Genomic DNA, 14,366 nt, shown 5'->3' on the forward strand with positions numbered 1-14,366 from the left:
GCTTATAAATTTGTTTCTATAGATACACCATAAAAGAGGAAGCAGGAACAATGTTCTCCCTTGACCATGAGCATCTCTGACTATTTCATAATCCAGTAGAGGTGCCACTGTTCTCCACCTGTTTTGCAAACTGCATTATGAGGCAGTGGGACAGATCCATATGTTGCGGCCCCATACACCTTTTAGGATACAATGGGACATACTACTCAGTAAACATGCTTAGGACTATACTGTTATGTAGAAACATGCTATGAAGGATATCTACTTCCTAAAACAATGTTTAAACAGCTGAATATGCAATAGTTTTTGCAGAATGTAGAAGTCAACTTTTTTGTTGTACCACAACAATTTCCAGAAATGTGACTCCATAGAAAATGAATATATATATATATATAGTAGCACAAGTTTTTATTCTAAGCCCTTTGGCACTGAAACATTGGCTTCAATAAGCATATAACTCACATTATTTTTTCTGAAAAAATATCTTTCATTTTCCAAAATGGATTTTTGATCAACATTTATATATTTTTTTTGTGTGAAACAAGTTATTCAGTGTAAGACTAAATATAGCAAGCATATTCTACTGTATCATGCATGTGATTTTTTAATCCCATAAATTACATAGTAGATAGCAGGTACTTCAAAGCAAGTACCTACAAAGCAAGTAATGTAATTTCCTTGAAAAATAAATCCCAACATTTCCTCATCTATTATTTCAATCTGCAGCATGGGTCAATTTGTAACTGCTGATTTCCTTCAGTAAATGTGAAAATACATCAAGGAAATGGCTAAGCTTTTATTCTAGCAGCAATAAGCATTTAAAACTAAAAAATTCTAATTTTTAAAAGCCATCTACTGAAGCAGTTAAGAAGAGTGCTATTTTTGTGCAATTGCAGTTTACTGCTTTTTTGAGGGGATACAGAACACAAGACTTTTCTAAAGAAATACAAGTATATCCGACTGATCAGCTTCAAACCTAGGGACTCAGAATACACTGGTATAAAATTCTGAACAGCAAGTTGTTGAGGGGAAGGGAACTGTGAGAAACTCTTGAAACCTCACCAAAAAAATCTGCCTAGACAACATCTTTAAGTACTGTGGTTTGGCTCCAACATTACTAGTGAGAATCCCCTCTCCCTCTCTCTGGATCATCCCACAACAGCAGCTAAGCTTTTCACAGAAACTGCAAAATCTATCTGTCATTCTGCATCAACTGTTTTCCAAGTCACTGCCTTTACAAAGTCTCCCTCAGAGAAAAAGAATCACAACAGGAAGAATCTTCAAATTTACAGTCATCACTGCTTATGTGAAATGTCCATAATAAACGAATACATGTGCAAATGAAGAACCATGGTAATGTTTATATTCATACAGAATATTAATCAGACATTTTATCAGCCAGCAAAATAATTTTATTAAGATATCATGACTTTGTGGTGTTGGTATAGAAAAGAGGACACACATTCTTTTACTATCTTGTAGGTGAATATTTCAGACTCAGGAATGTCAGGTAAACATCAGAAAACCAAATTCAACTAGCATTGCAATCCTGAACACATAGTGCAATCCTACATATGTTTATGCAGAAGTAAGCCACACTATGCTCAGAGGTAAATATGTATTAGAATGCATTTTTACTGGGAAGTTGCACTGAATTTAAGGAGCCATACTTCCAAGTAAACATATCTAGGACTGTGCTACAAATCACTTTTTATGGTGTAGAATTTTTTTAGTAATAATTGTTGTTTAATAATAAAATATTTTGAATCAATAGAAAGGGCTAGGCATATTCTGTCATGTACTTTTTTAGCAGAGAATCTAATTTAGAAATTAATTAATTCAAATGCAAGTTGGGAAACATATGCTGTTGGGAAACACCCAGGTATGTAATCTACAGTGTAATACTATCCAGAAGTAAGTCCTATTAAATTCAATGGGCCTTACTCCCAGGTAAGTGAGATTAGGCTTGCAGCCTTAGGAGCTTCATGAATACAGAACTTGTAACCCTAACCTACTGTTAACTAGAAATTTCTGGCTCTAGCAGAGGATTTTCCAAAGCCTACCTCATTTGCTCGTAAGGCAAGTGAGAGACATGCTAAGAATACAAATTAGAGAAGCTAGCAATCTTTCCAACACAGCCCAAATTCCGAGGAGATTCAGATTAAATATATTGCATATAAAGGGCAAGACATGTGTTTCTAAACACTCAGGATTATGGATTTGTCATTTATATTTCAGAGCAAACACCACAGTAACAGAGTGTATCTGTAAAGTGCTCCTCATTCTGCTTCTCTTGTACTCTTTGGGGGGAAAAACACCATCACTGAATCTGCCAGAGCTGGAGGAGGAAAAAAAACAAGCACTTGCAGTATGAAATGGTGTTTCAACCACCCACACAGCAAATTTTGTATTTTCCAGTTTGTGATTCCTGTACTGTACATTTAACAATTTAACATTTAACAATGCTACTCTTCCAGTGCATAGCAACTATTCTATAGCAGGCTTTTCAAAATAGTACTACCTGATACTAACACAGACTGTTCTCTATCTGTCTAAAGTCAACAATGACTTCTTCAAACTACAATTCAGCTCAGTAGTCCTACTGTGGTTCGTGTACCACAACTCTCTGGCAAGCATGACAAACCACAGACTTCCCTCCATCAATGGAACTGGGCAAGGATCATCCTCACAGTTGTGTTGCGATTCAGAGGTCCACAGACTTCTTTGCTTGTCTCCAGCTTCTAGGTTGGGTGGAAAGTTGGGACTTGCTTACAGAAATACAGTGCCAAACAAGCCCCAGCTTTCCCTTCCAGAACTGAAAAAGGACAGTGGGTGTTTGTTGTTTTTGCTGGTGCACTTCTGACACACTCACAGCTCAACAAAACAAGTTCAGAGCTGCGGCGGCGGTGGCAGCAATTGTCCCTGCAATTGCACAAGGTTCCCAAGGCTTCCTAGCTGTGCAGGATCATCCCACCCCTCTTCAGTCTGGGTCCCAGGTCCAAACTTGGAGGTATGGAAGAGAGTGGGTGATTTTCCTGAGTTTCAGATGCAAGTCTGAACACTCTCCTGATGGCTACTAATTTTTGGTTGCTTTTGTTTGCTTGCTTGTTTCCTGCCCAGCAATGGTTTTCTTTTGTTATCGCAACTAAGATGAGATAGGGAAAGATTTCTCCCAGAATGACGCTCTCATCCTAAAATATCCTTCCTACTCACATTCAAACTACTACATTTATTGGTCTGGAGAAATAAGAGGATGTGGGAAGCCACTCCAGGCTTCCTTTCCAGTAGTCCATTATTTTATCACATACTAGATTGCATATTTGAAAGTGAGAGGAGAAATGCTTGTTAGTATAAAGCTGAACATGTGTATAATCACAGAAACCAATTGTTAACAGCAATCCATGAATCAAATGCACTCAAAAACCACAACAGCATTTGAGGATGAGTCAGTGACAGCTACGTTGAATTCTTCTCCGGAAAGTACATATTTCATTTCAGTGTTTCTAATGGTTTATTTCTAAAGTCTGTTAAATAATGTTTTCCCCATTTTCAGAACTTTAGATATTTCAGCTGGGTAGTTAACCAAGTTAAGGTCTGTTGGATTAAACCAACTTTTAAGTAGCATTTGATATCAAGTAATAGCTGGTGGGCAGAGCTATAATGTGAATCATGCATTATTATAGCTCCTTTCCCTACTACATAGAATCAACTGGTATTTATGTTTGTTATTCACACCTACCATTTCCTTGTGATTGGGATAAAAGGTTTGCTCAATTAAAGGGAACTTCTCTGGTCCCAAGGTTCTGTAGATGGACACCAACTGAGCAAACTGCAAAAGAAAATAAACAGAATTCTAAGCTCAAAGCTCAAAATTACTTCAGCACTGTTATTCAGCACCATAATTACTATCTATCAAAAATTCAAGAGCCTGTTAAAAGATCCCTTCTAGTTTACCATATTCTGATTACCCACCTACAGAAAAAGAATGCATAAAAAGTAAAATATGCAAGTGCGAATGATGGAGAAAATAATAATTACATACATCTGTATTGTTTTGGCAATTCCATTTTCTTTTGAGCCTATGGCTTAGCTAAACTAAAAAGGCCTGTGCCTACTTTTTACAGTAAAGAACAAGCTGCTTTTAAGTACTGTATTTAGTGAATGTTCGTTTTGGAACACAGAAAAGAATAAACTGATAGAATCCATGGTGACCGCCTTATGCATGAAAAGAGAATCAACTAGTCATGGCAGTTATGCTTAATCTTGAATTGTTTTGTAGATAGATACAAAAGGATATTGGGAGACATTTAATGAACAGGGAAATTAGTCAAAGTCTTAATAAAGAAAGACACCGAAAAATGATTATATGTAATTGACTGATATTACAACGAGGAGCTAAATGATTTTGATTGGTTCAGGATGATGACACTGGGTTGCAACCGCTATGGGAAGACTGCTGTGATTCTTTGAATGGTGAATGTAAATCACATGTGTAACCTGGGAGTGTATAAGAATCATTGCTTTGGATACAGCTCTTCGTGGCCTCTCTATGATTTTTAAGCCATAAGCATATTGGTATTCAATAAAGGCCTATTCTTTTTACTTGGAGCCTGCATCATTTTCTTTGGGGTTTCTGTGAGGGATACCTCTGATCTAGGAAGCCCTTTCAAATTTCTCCAGCACCGATTATCCCACATTAAATTAATGGCATTTAAATTTAGAAAAGTGCACTGGATATCAGCATTTAGCACTGCTCATCTGACACACTTCTGCACAGATTTTATACAGTGCAGCTCATCCCAGTGGGGCACCCTTTCACAGTCCTGCTTACCATGGAACAATTGAAAGCTCACTTTAAGTACCAACGTTCAGGTGTGGGGTAGCTGGGCATGCTTGGTTGAGAGTGGCGTCATAGGCCAAACCAGGACCCATGCTGGACCTAATTTCTCACCCCAGTGTAGAAGAATTTAGAATCAGGGTTCCAAATAGGAGAATTTCAGTGCACTTTTCCTATGGGATTATTTTATAAGATTGCAAAACCACCGGCCATCCAACAGGTTTTTAAGGCAATTCTCATACACGCCACACCTATGAAGGAGAACTTAATTCCATATGCCCTCATTTCCAGACTTCAAACTATGAAATCTCAGTTGCAACAACAACATCCTTGACTCAGCCTTGTAATCACAGCAGTATCTTTGTATCTTTGTGGGACTTCTCTCAGCAGAATCAACAGCCCTCCAGAGCCACAGCAACATTGGAGTTGAGGATCGTGCTATGCTCTAATCACACACTTAATTCTCCATTAATAAAAATGTTGAGCCTCCAACAGACAATTTTCTGCCGCCAGCCCACATAGTCCAGCTGGATGCACAATGACACAAAACATGAATGATAAGCATAAGTTAAAGATTTGTCACTTCAACAAATTAGCAGGAAAAAGCAGCACTAGCAACTTAGGACTCTGAATAAATTTTAAATATGGCACAGTCCACGAAATGGTGGGAAACCAGAATGAGAAGATCTCTTCAAGCTAATAACTAGTGTTTCAAGTCCCCTCTAGAGCTATTTTCATTTCAACTGTATGTGTGGTAATAAAGAAAAAATAACACAAATCAATATGGGAGAATGTTATGGTAATTGTGTTTTGCCTGGTAACTAAACATCTGACGTTTATAAGAAACAACAATAACATATACCAGCAACATCTATGCTTATACTTCAGAAAATTTCTAGCACAAGAGATTTTACAACATCTGTTCTTTGATCAAAAAAGAAAATGAATGTGATTCATTTGAATATTATTCAGTTCGAGTGATGTTATCTATGTGATTTGTTTTTAAGTATAAAAATAACAGGGAAGAAAAATGGGGCAGCGGGGGGGGGAATTAAACATCTTTGGTTCTGTTTGCTTTCCATCTATCTACTTTTTCTTTGGGGAAATGGATCACTGTCTGTGATTCCATGATGTACGAGGCTGACTGTGCTTGATAGTTCAATGTCTTCATAGATTTTACAGTAAGAATTCTTGTTCTTAGTGCATTTTCTTTGTATTGCTAGCACTTTGTATTCTTACCTTTCTCATATAAAAGCTGTCTTTTCGTCTATTAAAGAGCTTTTCTCGAGTGAGAGGAAGGGATTGTCAGCTGAAATCTTTATGTGTACCACCAATGCTTTGTACAGATAATAGTAAGCACTTGGCAAGAGAGCTCTTTCATTTGATAATAAAAGAATGTGCAAGATATATTTTGTTATCCTAAGAGCGGAACATTGTAGCTTTGAGTGAAATCCCTAGGTATAGGGTACACTGAATGCTAATGCTATAATTAGAGACTTAGATAATAACAGTCTTACTATTTTAGTTTTATTCACATGCATTTAAATATTAGCATGTGCCATGAAACAGAATAGGACATTTCTCTCCCTAATATACAGCATTTAAGTAATTACACCTAAATGGGAAATGGCCTCATGTCTTGCTTCCATACACAAAAATGAGCACAGAACTTTCCAATGGGGTCTCTCTAAGACTGCTGCAGGAGGGAAGCAGCAGACAACAATCATATAATTTCTCTCTATCCACCTTCTCCGTACCATGAATAATATCATGATATATGTTTAGCATCTTCCTCCTTAGTTGCTGCCCCCTGGCTCCCAATAAAACAGTTGCCAACATTTTAACCTTTTCATGTAGAGGCGTTGCTCTAGCTCCCTGATCATTTTGGTTACTCTTTTACATACTTTGATGCTCTATGGGATGAAAGGTTATATGTGAACCCCTTCTCAGTCATTATCTTGGTGGGGTACTTAGCCAGCTCTTATGGCTTTTGAATAAATGAGCTTACTGCCATATTAATCCTCCCCCCCCTTTTTTTTTTTGCATTCTGTAAGTTTTGTGTTGACTGAAGTTCTATTGATCTGAAAGGTGCTGCTTTCCTTTTTTTAAAAAAAAAAGATTGTATGGAGATTACTGAAATTATTGTATATGTTCTCTCAGTTCTGTTAATGCAGCTTGGTATGTTCTATTCCTTATCCCAGGGTCTGGTGAGAGTGGTATCCATGGATTAAGAATATGCATTATTTATTGCCTAGGGCCAGGGTGGAAACATGTGGCCCTCCAGATATTGGACTCCATCTCCCATAGGCCTCAACGGGTATAGCTAATGCTCAGGGGTGATGGAAGTTAGAGCATAGCATCTGTAGGACCACATATTCCCCATAACTGCTCTAGGGTATTTTGGAGTTGACAGATCACTTGTCATTTTTACATTCAATGTTGCTGTGGGTACCAGAAAATATCCATTTCACAGAAGAAAAATTTTTGATGCTTGGAACGTGCCCCCCCCCCAAACCCAGACAGAAAGCAAAGATCCCTATCAAAAAGGAGACCCAGGTTGAAATCTTTACTCATGTATGAAGCTCATAATGGGCTAATCACTATCTCTAAGCTTAAAGGTAAAGGACCCCGGACAGTTAGATCCTGTCATGAATGACTCTGGGGTTGCGGCGCTCATCTCACTTTACTGGCTGAGGGAGCTGATGTTTGTCTGCAGACAGTTTTTCCCGGGTCATGTGGCCAGCATTTCGCTTCTGGCGAAACCAGAGCAGCACACGGAAACGCCGTTGACCTTCCTGCCGGAGTGGTACCTATTTATCTACTTGCACTTTGACGTGCTTTCGAACTGCTAGGTTGGCAGGAGCAGGGACCACTCACAGGGATTCGAACTGCCAACCTTCTGATCGGCAAGCCCTAGGCTCAGTGGTTTAGACCACAGCGCCACCCACGTCCTAGTGATCTCTAAGCTTAACAGACCTCAAAGGGTTATTGCAAGGATAGGATGGTGGTTGGGGGTGGAGACCACTTGAAGCTCCTGTGAGAAAAGGTGGGGTATAAATAAATAAATGCATTTTAGAGAGCCAAAATCTTTTGCTAAAACGTGACAAAAAATATTAGAACTCCCGCATGCCGTATCTCTAAAAAGGATCTACCCAGCCATTCAGTAAAACATGATTTCATAAAATGTGATAAATGATAAGTTTATTCATAAATGACAAGCTGGTAGTAATTTTTTATAGCATAAACCCATCCTACCAGCTGAACACTCAGACATTTATGCTTTCATTCAGACTGGCATGTTCCAGCTCTTCAATTTTATGTTGTAAATCTATAAAGCCAGTTTCTTATGCAAAGGGCTGGGTGAAGAAAGATAAAAGCATCCTGGTTTTAAATGATAAGGGCATGCATGGCTAGTCCCAAATGCTAGCAACCTTTTAAAACAATAGCAGGAATGTCAAGACTGAGAAGCCTAAGGAAGAAAAATGCCGAATTCAAGTATAACTGGTTTTGTCCTTAGTGCCAGCATTTTTAAAGAGCTTGCTCTAAGGCAAAGGCATCCTAAAAAGCTTATCACCTCACATTAACTTTCTGATTGCAGAAGTGATTCTGTGGGCACTACAGCATGCACACACACAGAGACCTCAAGGAAGAGCAGTAGGAAGATGTAACAAAATTGAGAAAGATGAGGGCTCTACGCACAGCAGGAGCAATTGTATTCATAATATCTACCAGTGGGATCTGCACACATGCAGTGTGGAGTGTTCCCATTCAGGGTTTCAGACAGCCATATCCCATTCCAAGATGCTCAGTTCTATTCAATTCTGTTCTCCGTCTCTCCCGTTTACTGTTCTCCCACTCCCCACCTCAAGTCACATCATCCACTGAGCATTACGTGGCCACTGAGCATGTGTAGCCCTTAACGGGATGGCTTTTTATGGGGTGTGTGGAGGAGGAGGATGCCCTTTAGGCTTTTGTACCTCCTTAAAATGTTTGTATTTCTGCAAACCTTGGAGTGCCCCCAAAACCTTCTGATCACTCTCTTTTCTGCACCGATGGTGCTATTTTGGCTACAAACAGACTGTCACTTGGAGCAAATGTGGTGTAGTTGTTTGAGTGTTGGACTCAGACTAGACAGGCACAAGTTCAAACCTCTACTCATCCAACCCACCTCAAATTTTTTTTGTATATATAAAAATTAGCCAGGGGGCAGGGAGATGTGAACATGTACACCACCTTGAGCTCTTTAGAGTAAAGACAATAAAAATGTAATAAAGGAGCGAAACAGCATACAGTAAAAGTGTTTTGTATTTTCACATGAGAAATTAAAATTATAGCTGTTGGGGCAATCAATGAGCCCGCCACTGGACTAATATAGCGTTAACAATGTTTAAAAAAATCTAGATGGCCAGATTTGTCATGCATCACACAAAACGGCTCCTTACTTTTCCCCAACCTTCCAATTCAAAGCGACGGTTGTCTTCAAACTCAGGAATTTCTGTCAACTTACCACCCAGGGCTTGTCACAGAAGTTGTAGATTGACTCTAGGGAGTTAACGCTTGGGATGCCAGCATAATGCATCCCGATGATTAAGTTACGGAAGTCTTCATTTTCTGCCATGCCGAACGAGTGTTGTCGAACAAGAACGAAGTCGGGCCTGAATGATCTAAGGAGAATAAGAGAATTTAAACGTTTCTTCCATAAGCTACTTTTCTTATAAATGAAAGTAATACAAACATAAGAGAATGTAAGAGAACAAAGGTTACTATATTTTTTTCATATGAAACGTTTTGCACTGAAAGTCAGGGGATTCCCCCCTCCCCATAAACCCAATGTTCTTCTTTCAATGATTTGTGTTACTAAAGCTGTGGTCCTATTCATGCTCACTTGGAAGTAAGCCCACTGAAATCAATGGGCGTTTCTTCTGACTAAGTATGCTTAAGACTAGGGTGCACATCCAAGTGAAGAAGCTCCAGATTCCCCAGCTACACCTGGTCTACCCAAGTGACATCTCTTATAATCTATAGTGATGCAGCTCTGATCTAGCAACTGCATGCTCACTGAAAACCGTATCTTTGATATTTGTTCCTAATACACCATATTACTTAGATAACTAAAGGGAAAAGCCAACACCTGTAGGAAAAGAAAAGAACAATCAGAATAATTTTTATTGCCTGGGACACTGGAGCAATCAGCTGTAGGGCAGCATTTAGTAAAGCACTCTGTACCTATAAACTACAATTATTAAGAAAGAAGCAGGAAACATCTTGGGATTGTTGGAAATAAGTGCCAGGACTGAGGTGATAAGGTATGAGAATTAGGAGCACAAAATATAGGATGTCAGGAGACAACAAATAGATAAAAGGAGGTTGCATGATGGAGCAAGGAGCTATAGATACAAGATGGCAGGCTACCCTATAATATGGTAGCTTTTTGGAGCACCTGAGTGCTACTGAGCCATTTCGCCTCTTACAAGCAATATAGTCATTTCCCCTCTTATTAGGTCAGCAAACATTCCTGCCAGGTTACTGGTCCCAGCACAAGTGGGCTGAGAATCAGTGAATTATGATATAGAGTGATTCTCTAACATTTGTGATGTTGAGAGACATGCCTTGCTTTCATTTCAATCCTTTGCAATGGGCTTCCCAATTAGGAAGAAACTTATGGCTCTGATCCTCTTCCTCTTGTTATTCATGGGCGGAGTGACTCTATTGTACCCTATTTCCTAGATCTCAAAAAAATTCACATCAGAGTAGTTACATCTGGAATGAGAAACCAGGTGAGTTGGGCAGCTGCCATAAATACTGCACTGTTGCTGCCCCCTAGAAAAAGACAATGCCAGAAAATGGCAGTTAACCGCATCCCCTATGACCACTATTTGTTTCCTAATTTCAGACATTGCAATTATGGTATGGGATCCCAATCACATGGAAGCATCAGCTATACCACAGAAGTACATATGAATCAATTCTGAAGCAGAAATCCTTGGGAGTGCAACTGAATTTCAAATAAGCTTTTTTTAAAAATAAATAAATAAATAAATAAATAAACCTTTTTACCCATCATTTTTTAGATATGTTCTGCAATATCTTTATATGGTGGTACCCCTGGTTAAGTACTTAATTCGTTCCAGAGGTCCGTTCTTAACCTGAAACTGTTCTTAACCTGAAGCACCACTTTAGATAATGGGGCCTCCTGCTGCCGCCATGCCACCAGAGCACGATTTCTGTTCTCATCCTGAAGCAAAGTTCTTAACCTGAAGCACTATTTCTGGGTTAGCGGAGTCTGTAACCTGAAGCGTATGTAACCTGAAGCATATGTAACCTGAGGTACCACTGTAAATCAATACATTGTTCCTCCCTGATTATATTTACAGCTCATGCACAGTTTGGTAATTTAATATAACATTTAATCAGCAGAAATATTTGCTAGCCTTTTGAATTACTATGGGCTTGGTCTAGCTGTATTGCAGGCATAAATAACCCTGATGCAAGGAAAGATTCACACAGGTCATACCAGAGCCCTGGCTCCCCCATGTCCCATTGCAGCAGAAATGAAAGCACTATTCAGAGCGTTGTTCAAAGAAGCTCACATGTCATAGAATTGTAGAGCTGAATTGTAGAGGACCATCTCCCTGCAATGCAGGAATATGCAGCTGGCCCACATGGGAACTGAACCCCCAACCTTGGCATTATCAGCACCACACTTTAACCAGCTGAACTAACTGCCTTCCAATAATACCTTGGCATCATGATATGTATGCTCCAAGCGGGAAAGGGAAGAATAATGGGAAGAATAAGATTCTGGTATGGGGATCCCTCCAGGAGAAGTGAATCATAGAATCATAAAACTGTAGGGTTGGAAGGGTTCCCGAAGGGCCTTTTAGTCCAACTCTCTGCAATGAGCCCTTTGTAAGTATTAATCACTGGTGCATCACAGCACCATTTGTTATTTGTGGGGTTCCTTCCCTCTCCTATTTATTTCAAAGGAACAGGCGCAACACCTAATAAACCTTTCTTAGTACAATATAGTAGATGACTTTATTATAATGGCAGTTACAGGTAGGTGGCTGTGTTGGTCTGCCGTAGTATATATAAGGGTCTGGTGACTTCTGTTTCAGTGTATCTGAAGAAGTGTGCATGCACACGAAAGCTCATACCAATAACAAACTTAGTTGGTCTCTAAGGTGCTACTGGAAGGTGTGTTTTTTTATTATAATGAATCATCAGTTCTGCAAAGACAGGAAGTTTTGAATAGTATTGGAGGTAAGCTTCCACAAATACTAAATCACCTTTAAAGAAACAAGCAACATGAGTCAAATACCCTAACCAAAGGAATAAACAGTTTCAGAAAATATTTTTATAATTTGAAAAATAAATTTGTTAAATTTGTCCAAAGCTAATTTCATTGCTATGTCTCATTGCTGTTAAGAGTTGTTCTTTTGCTTTACAAGTTACAAAGTGATCAAAACAGAGTTTGCTAAATCAGTCATAGCTACCGGGGCGGGGGGGGGGGGGGAGAGAGAGCTTGCTTGCTTGCTTGCTTGCTTGATTGCCCCAGGTGAAGCCTCCAGAGGGGTGCTATTGAGGCTGCCAGCCTATGTGTGTGTGTAAGCAAATGCATGTGGGTGGGTGAGGGCAAACAGGGTCATTTGACCCAGGTGGAATAAAGCCTAGTTTCGCCTCTGGCTAAATGCTGATCTAATTTAATAATTCCAAAGAACATTGTTGGTTTTAGCAATATGGTAGTTTTCAACTGCTTTAAGTTAATTTCAGTTTTTATGGGGAGGGGGGTGGGGAACAACTTACCTAACAACTTTAGTGCCATTTCGGAACGCCTGCATGTCAACAGCATAATTGCCATCAGCATGAGCTATCAAATTGACCTCTGAAAACTGTGCCTGTAAGAAAAGAAAAAAAGAACCCCCATAATCAATTGTGTCAGATTAAATTCCTCTTCGCGTATTTAATTAAGCTGTTACTCTACTTAGGGTTAATGCTCCTATCTCTGTCATCCGAAGGAAGGAAGACTTCGGACATGTGAAACTTCTCCCTTCATTGAGGAGTGTGCCAGAAGAAGTTGCCAGAAGTTACTACAGGAGTTCTTTTCTTAAGGCACGAGTTAGCAATCCTGTTTAGAATCCTATCCCACTCCTGGAAATATTTTTCAGGTGAAAGCCAGAAACAGTATGTGTCCAGAAAAACACACTATCTTTAAATCTATACAGTTGATCAAATCATTCTGTCTCCAGGGTATCCTGCTATTCTGCCAAAAAATAAGAATAATTTTTACCACATATCAAGTACAAATGTGTGGTTTAAAAATAAGGTGAAATGGTTATCGTGCACTTGGGGGGAAAACTCCATACAAACAATTCTGGATTAATAGGGTTGGCTCCTGTTGAACACCTTTTATAATATGTTGATATAAGAACTAACTTTCAGGCTGATACTAGTCACTGTACAACTTCAGAAGAAAGTCATGGATCTACCAGCTGTGCAGAGTTTCTGTAGCCTGCATTTATACTGGTTTTATATAAAAGTATATGTGTAATTTCACTATAGTCCTGACAGATTTCCAAGTGATATTCATGTGTTCTTTCTTCAACAAACCGAGTACTGTATTTTAACAACACATGAGACACAAGTTGTTATTTAGGAAACCACTGGGAGCAATCATCAGGCGTTTTGCAGTAAGCTCTGTCTCTCTGTTCCATTGGTACCAAGAGAGGCAGAGTGGAAGTAGCAAATGGGCTGACGAGGTGTTAAAACTGAAGCTGAATCCAGACAAGACGTAAGTGCCATGGGTGGGCAGGAGCTGTGTCTGGGAGTTAGTAGAATTTCCTGCTCTCCCCTTGGAGAAGCAGGTGAATAATTTGGGAACCATCATTGTCACTTGAGACCTTGGTGCCTAGGAGCATCTATCTCTGGCTCGGTGAGCATACTACAGGCCCATCTAGATAGGTATAACCTGGCCATAGTTATTTATGGTCTGGCAACCTCCAAACTGGACTACTGTTATGCACTTTATGTGCAGCTGTCCCTGAAGGCAGCAACTGCAGCTAGTGCAAAAAGCTGCAGCAAGTATGGTGGTGGGAGCAGCAGGCTGTGAGCATATTACTCCCATATTAAAACAGTGAAAATTATTGCCACTTGTTTTCTGGGCCCAACTCAATGTGCTTGCTTTGACATTTAAAGCCCTTAACGGTCTGGCACCCAAACCTCCGCAAGCCCAACTTCCAACTTCTTCCATGTTAGCCTGCTCATGCTCTAAGTTTAGTAGATGAGGCCCTCTTGGTGGTCCCATCCCAGAATGATGTACATGGTGTGGTGGCCCAGAAAAGGGCATTTTTAGTGGAGGCTCTTCACATGTGGAATTCCCTACTGAGATGTCCAGCCTCAACACTTTGCAGTTTAGCCAGCTGGTTAGAAGCGCCTTTTTCAGCAGGTGTTTGAAGGAGAGACCTGATCATATGAATGGATTAGTTGCTGCTGTTGCTATTAGTCAATTGCTATCCAATGAACTTTTATG

At 39.6% G+C, this 14,366-nt stretch overlaps 1 protein-coding gene across 1 annotated transcript in view; it reads right to left on the reverse strand.

Moving 5' to 3' along the window:
• The window catches only part of SYN2 (synapsin II), a 141,884-nt gene that overhangs the window by 65,277 nt on the left and 62,241 nt on the right, over positions 1 to 14,366 (reverse strand). Inside the window, exons 3-5 of the mRNA XM_083429179.1 lie at positions 12,644 to 12,735; positions 9,345 to 9,501; positions 3,740 to 3,829 (exon numbers count right to left, since the gene is read on the reverse strand). Coding sequence (XP_083285305.1) covers positions 3,740 to 3,829; positions 9,345 to 9,501; positions 12,644 to 12,735 — 339 coding nt within the window. The remainder of the gene's footprint in view (positions 1 to 3,739; positions 3,830 to 9,344; positions 9,502 to 12,643; positions 12,736 to 14,366) is intronic.

The sequence above is a fragment of the Podarcis tiliguerta genome, assembly GCF_965153285.1.
Source record: "Podarcis tiliguerta genome assembly, chromosome: 2".
Classification (NCBI taxonomy): Eukaryota; Metazoa; Chordata; class Lepidosauria; order Squamata; family Lacertidae; genus Podarcis; species Podarcis tiliguerta.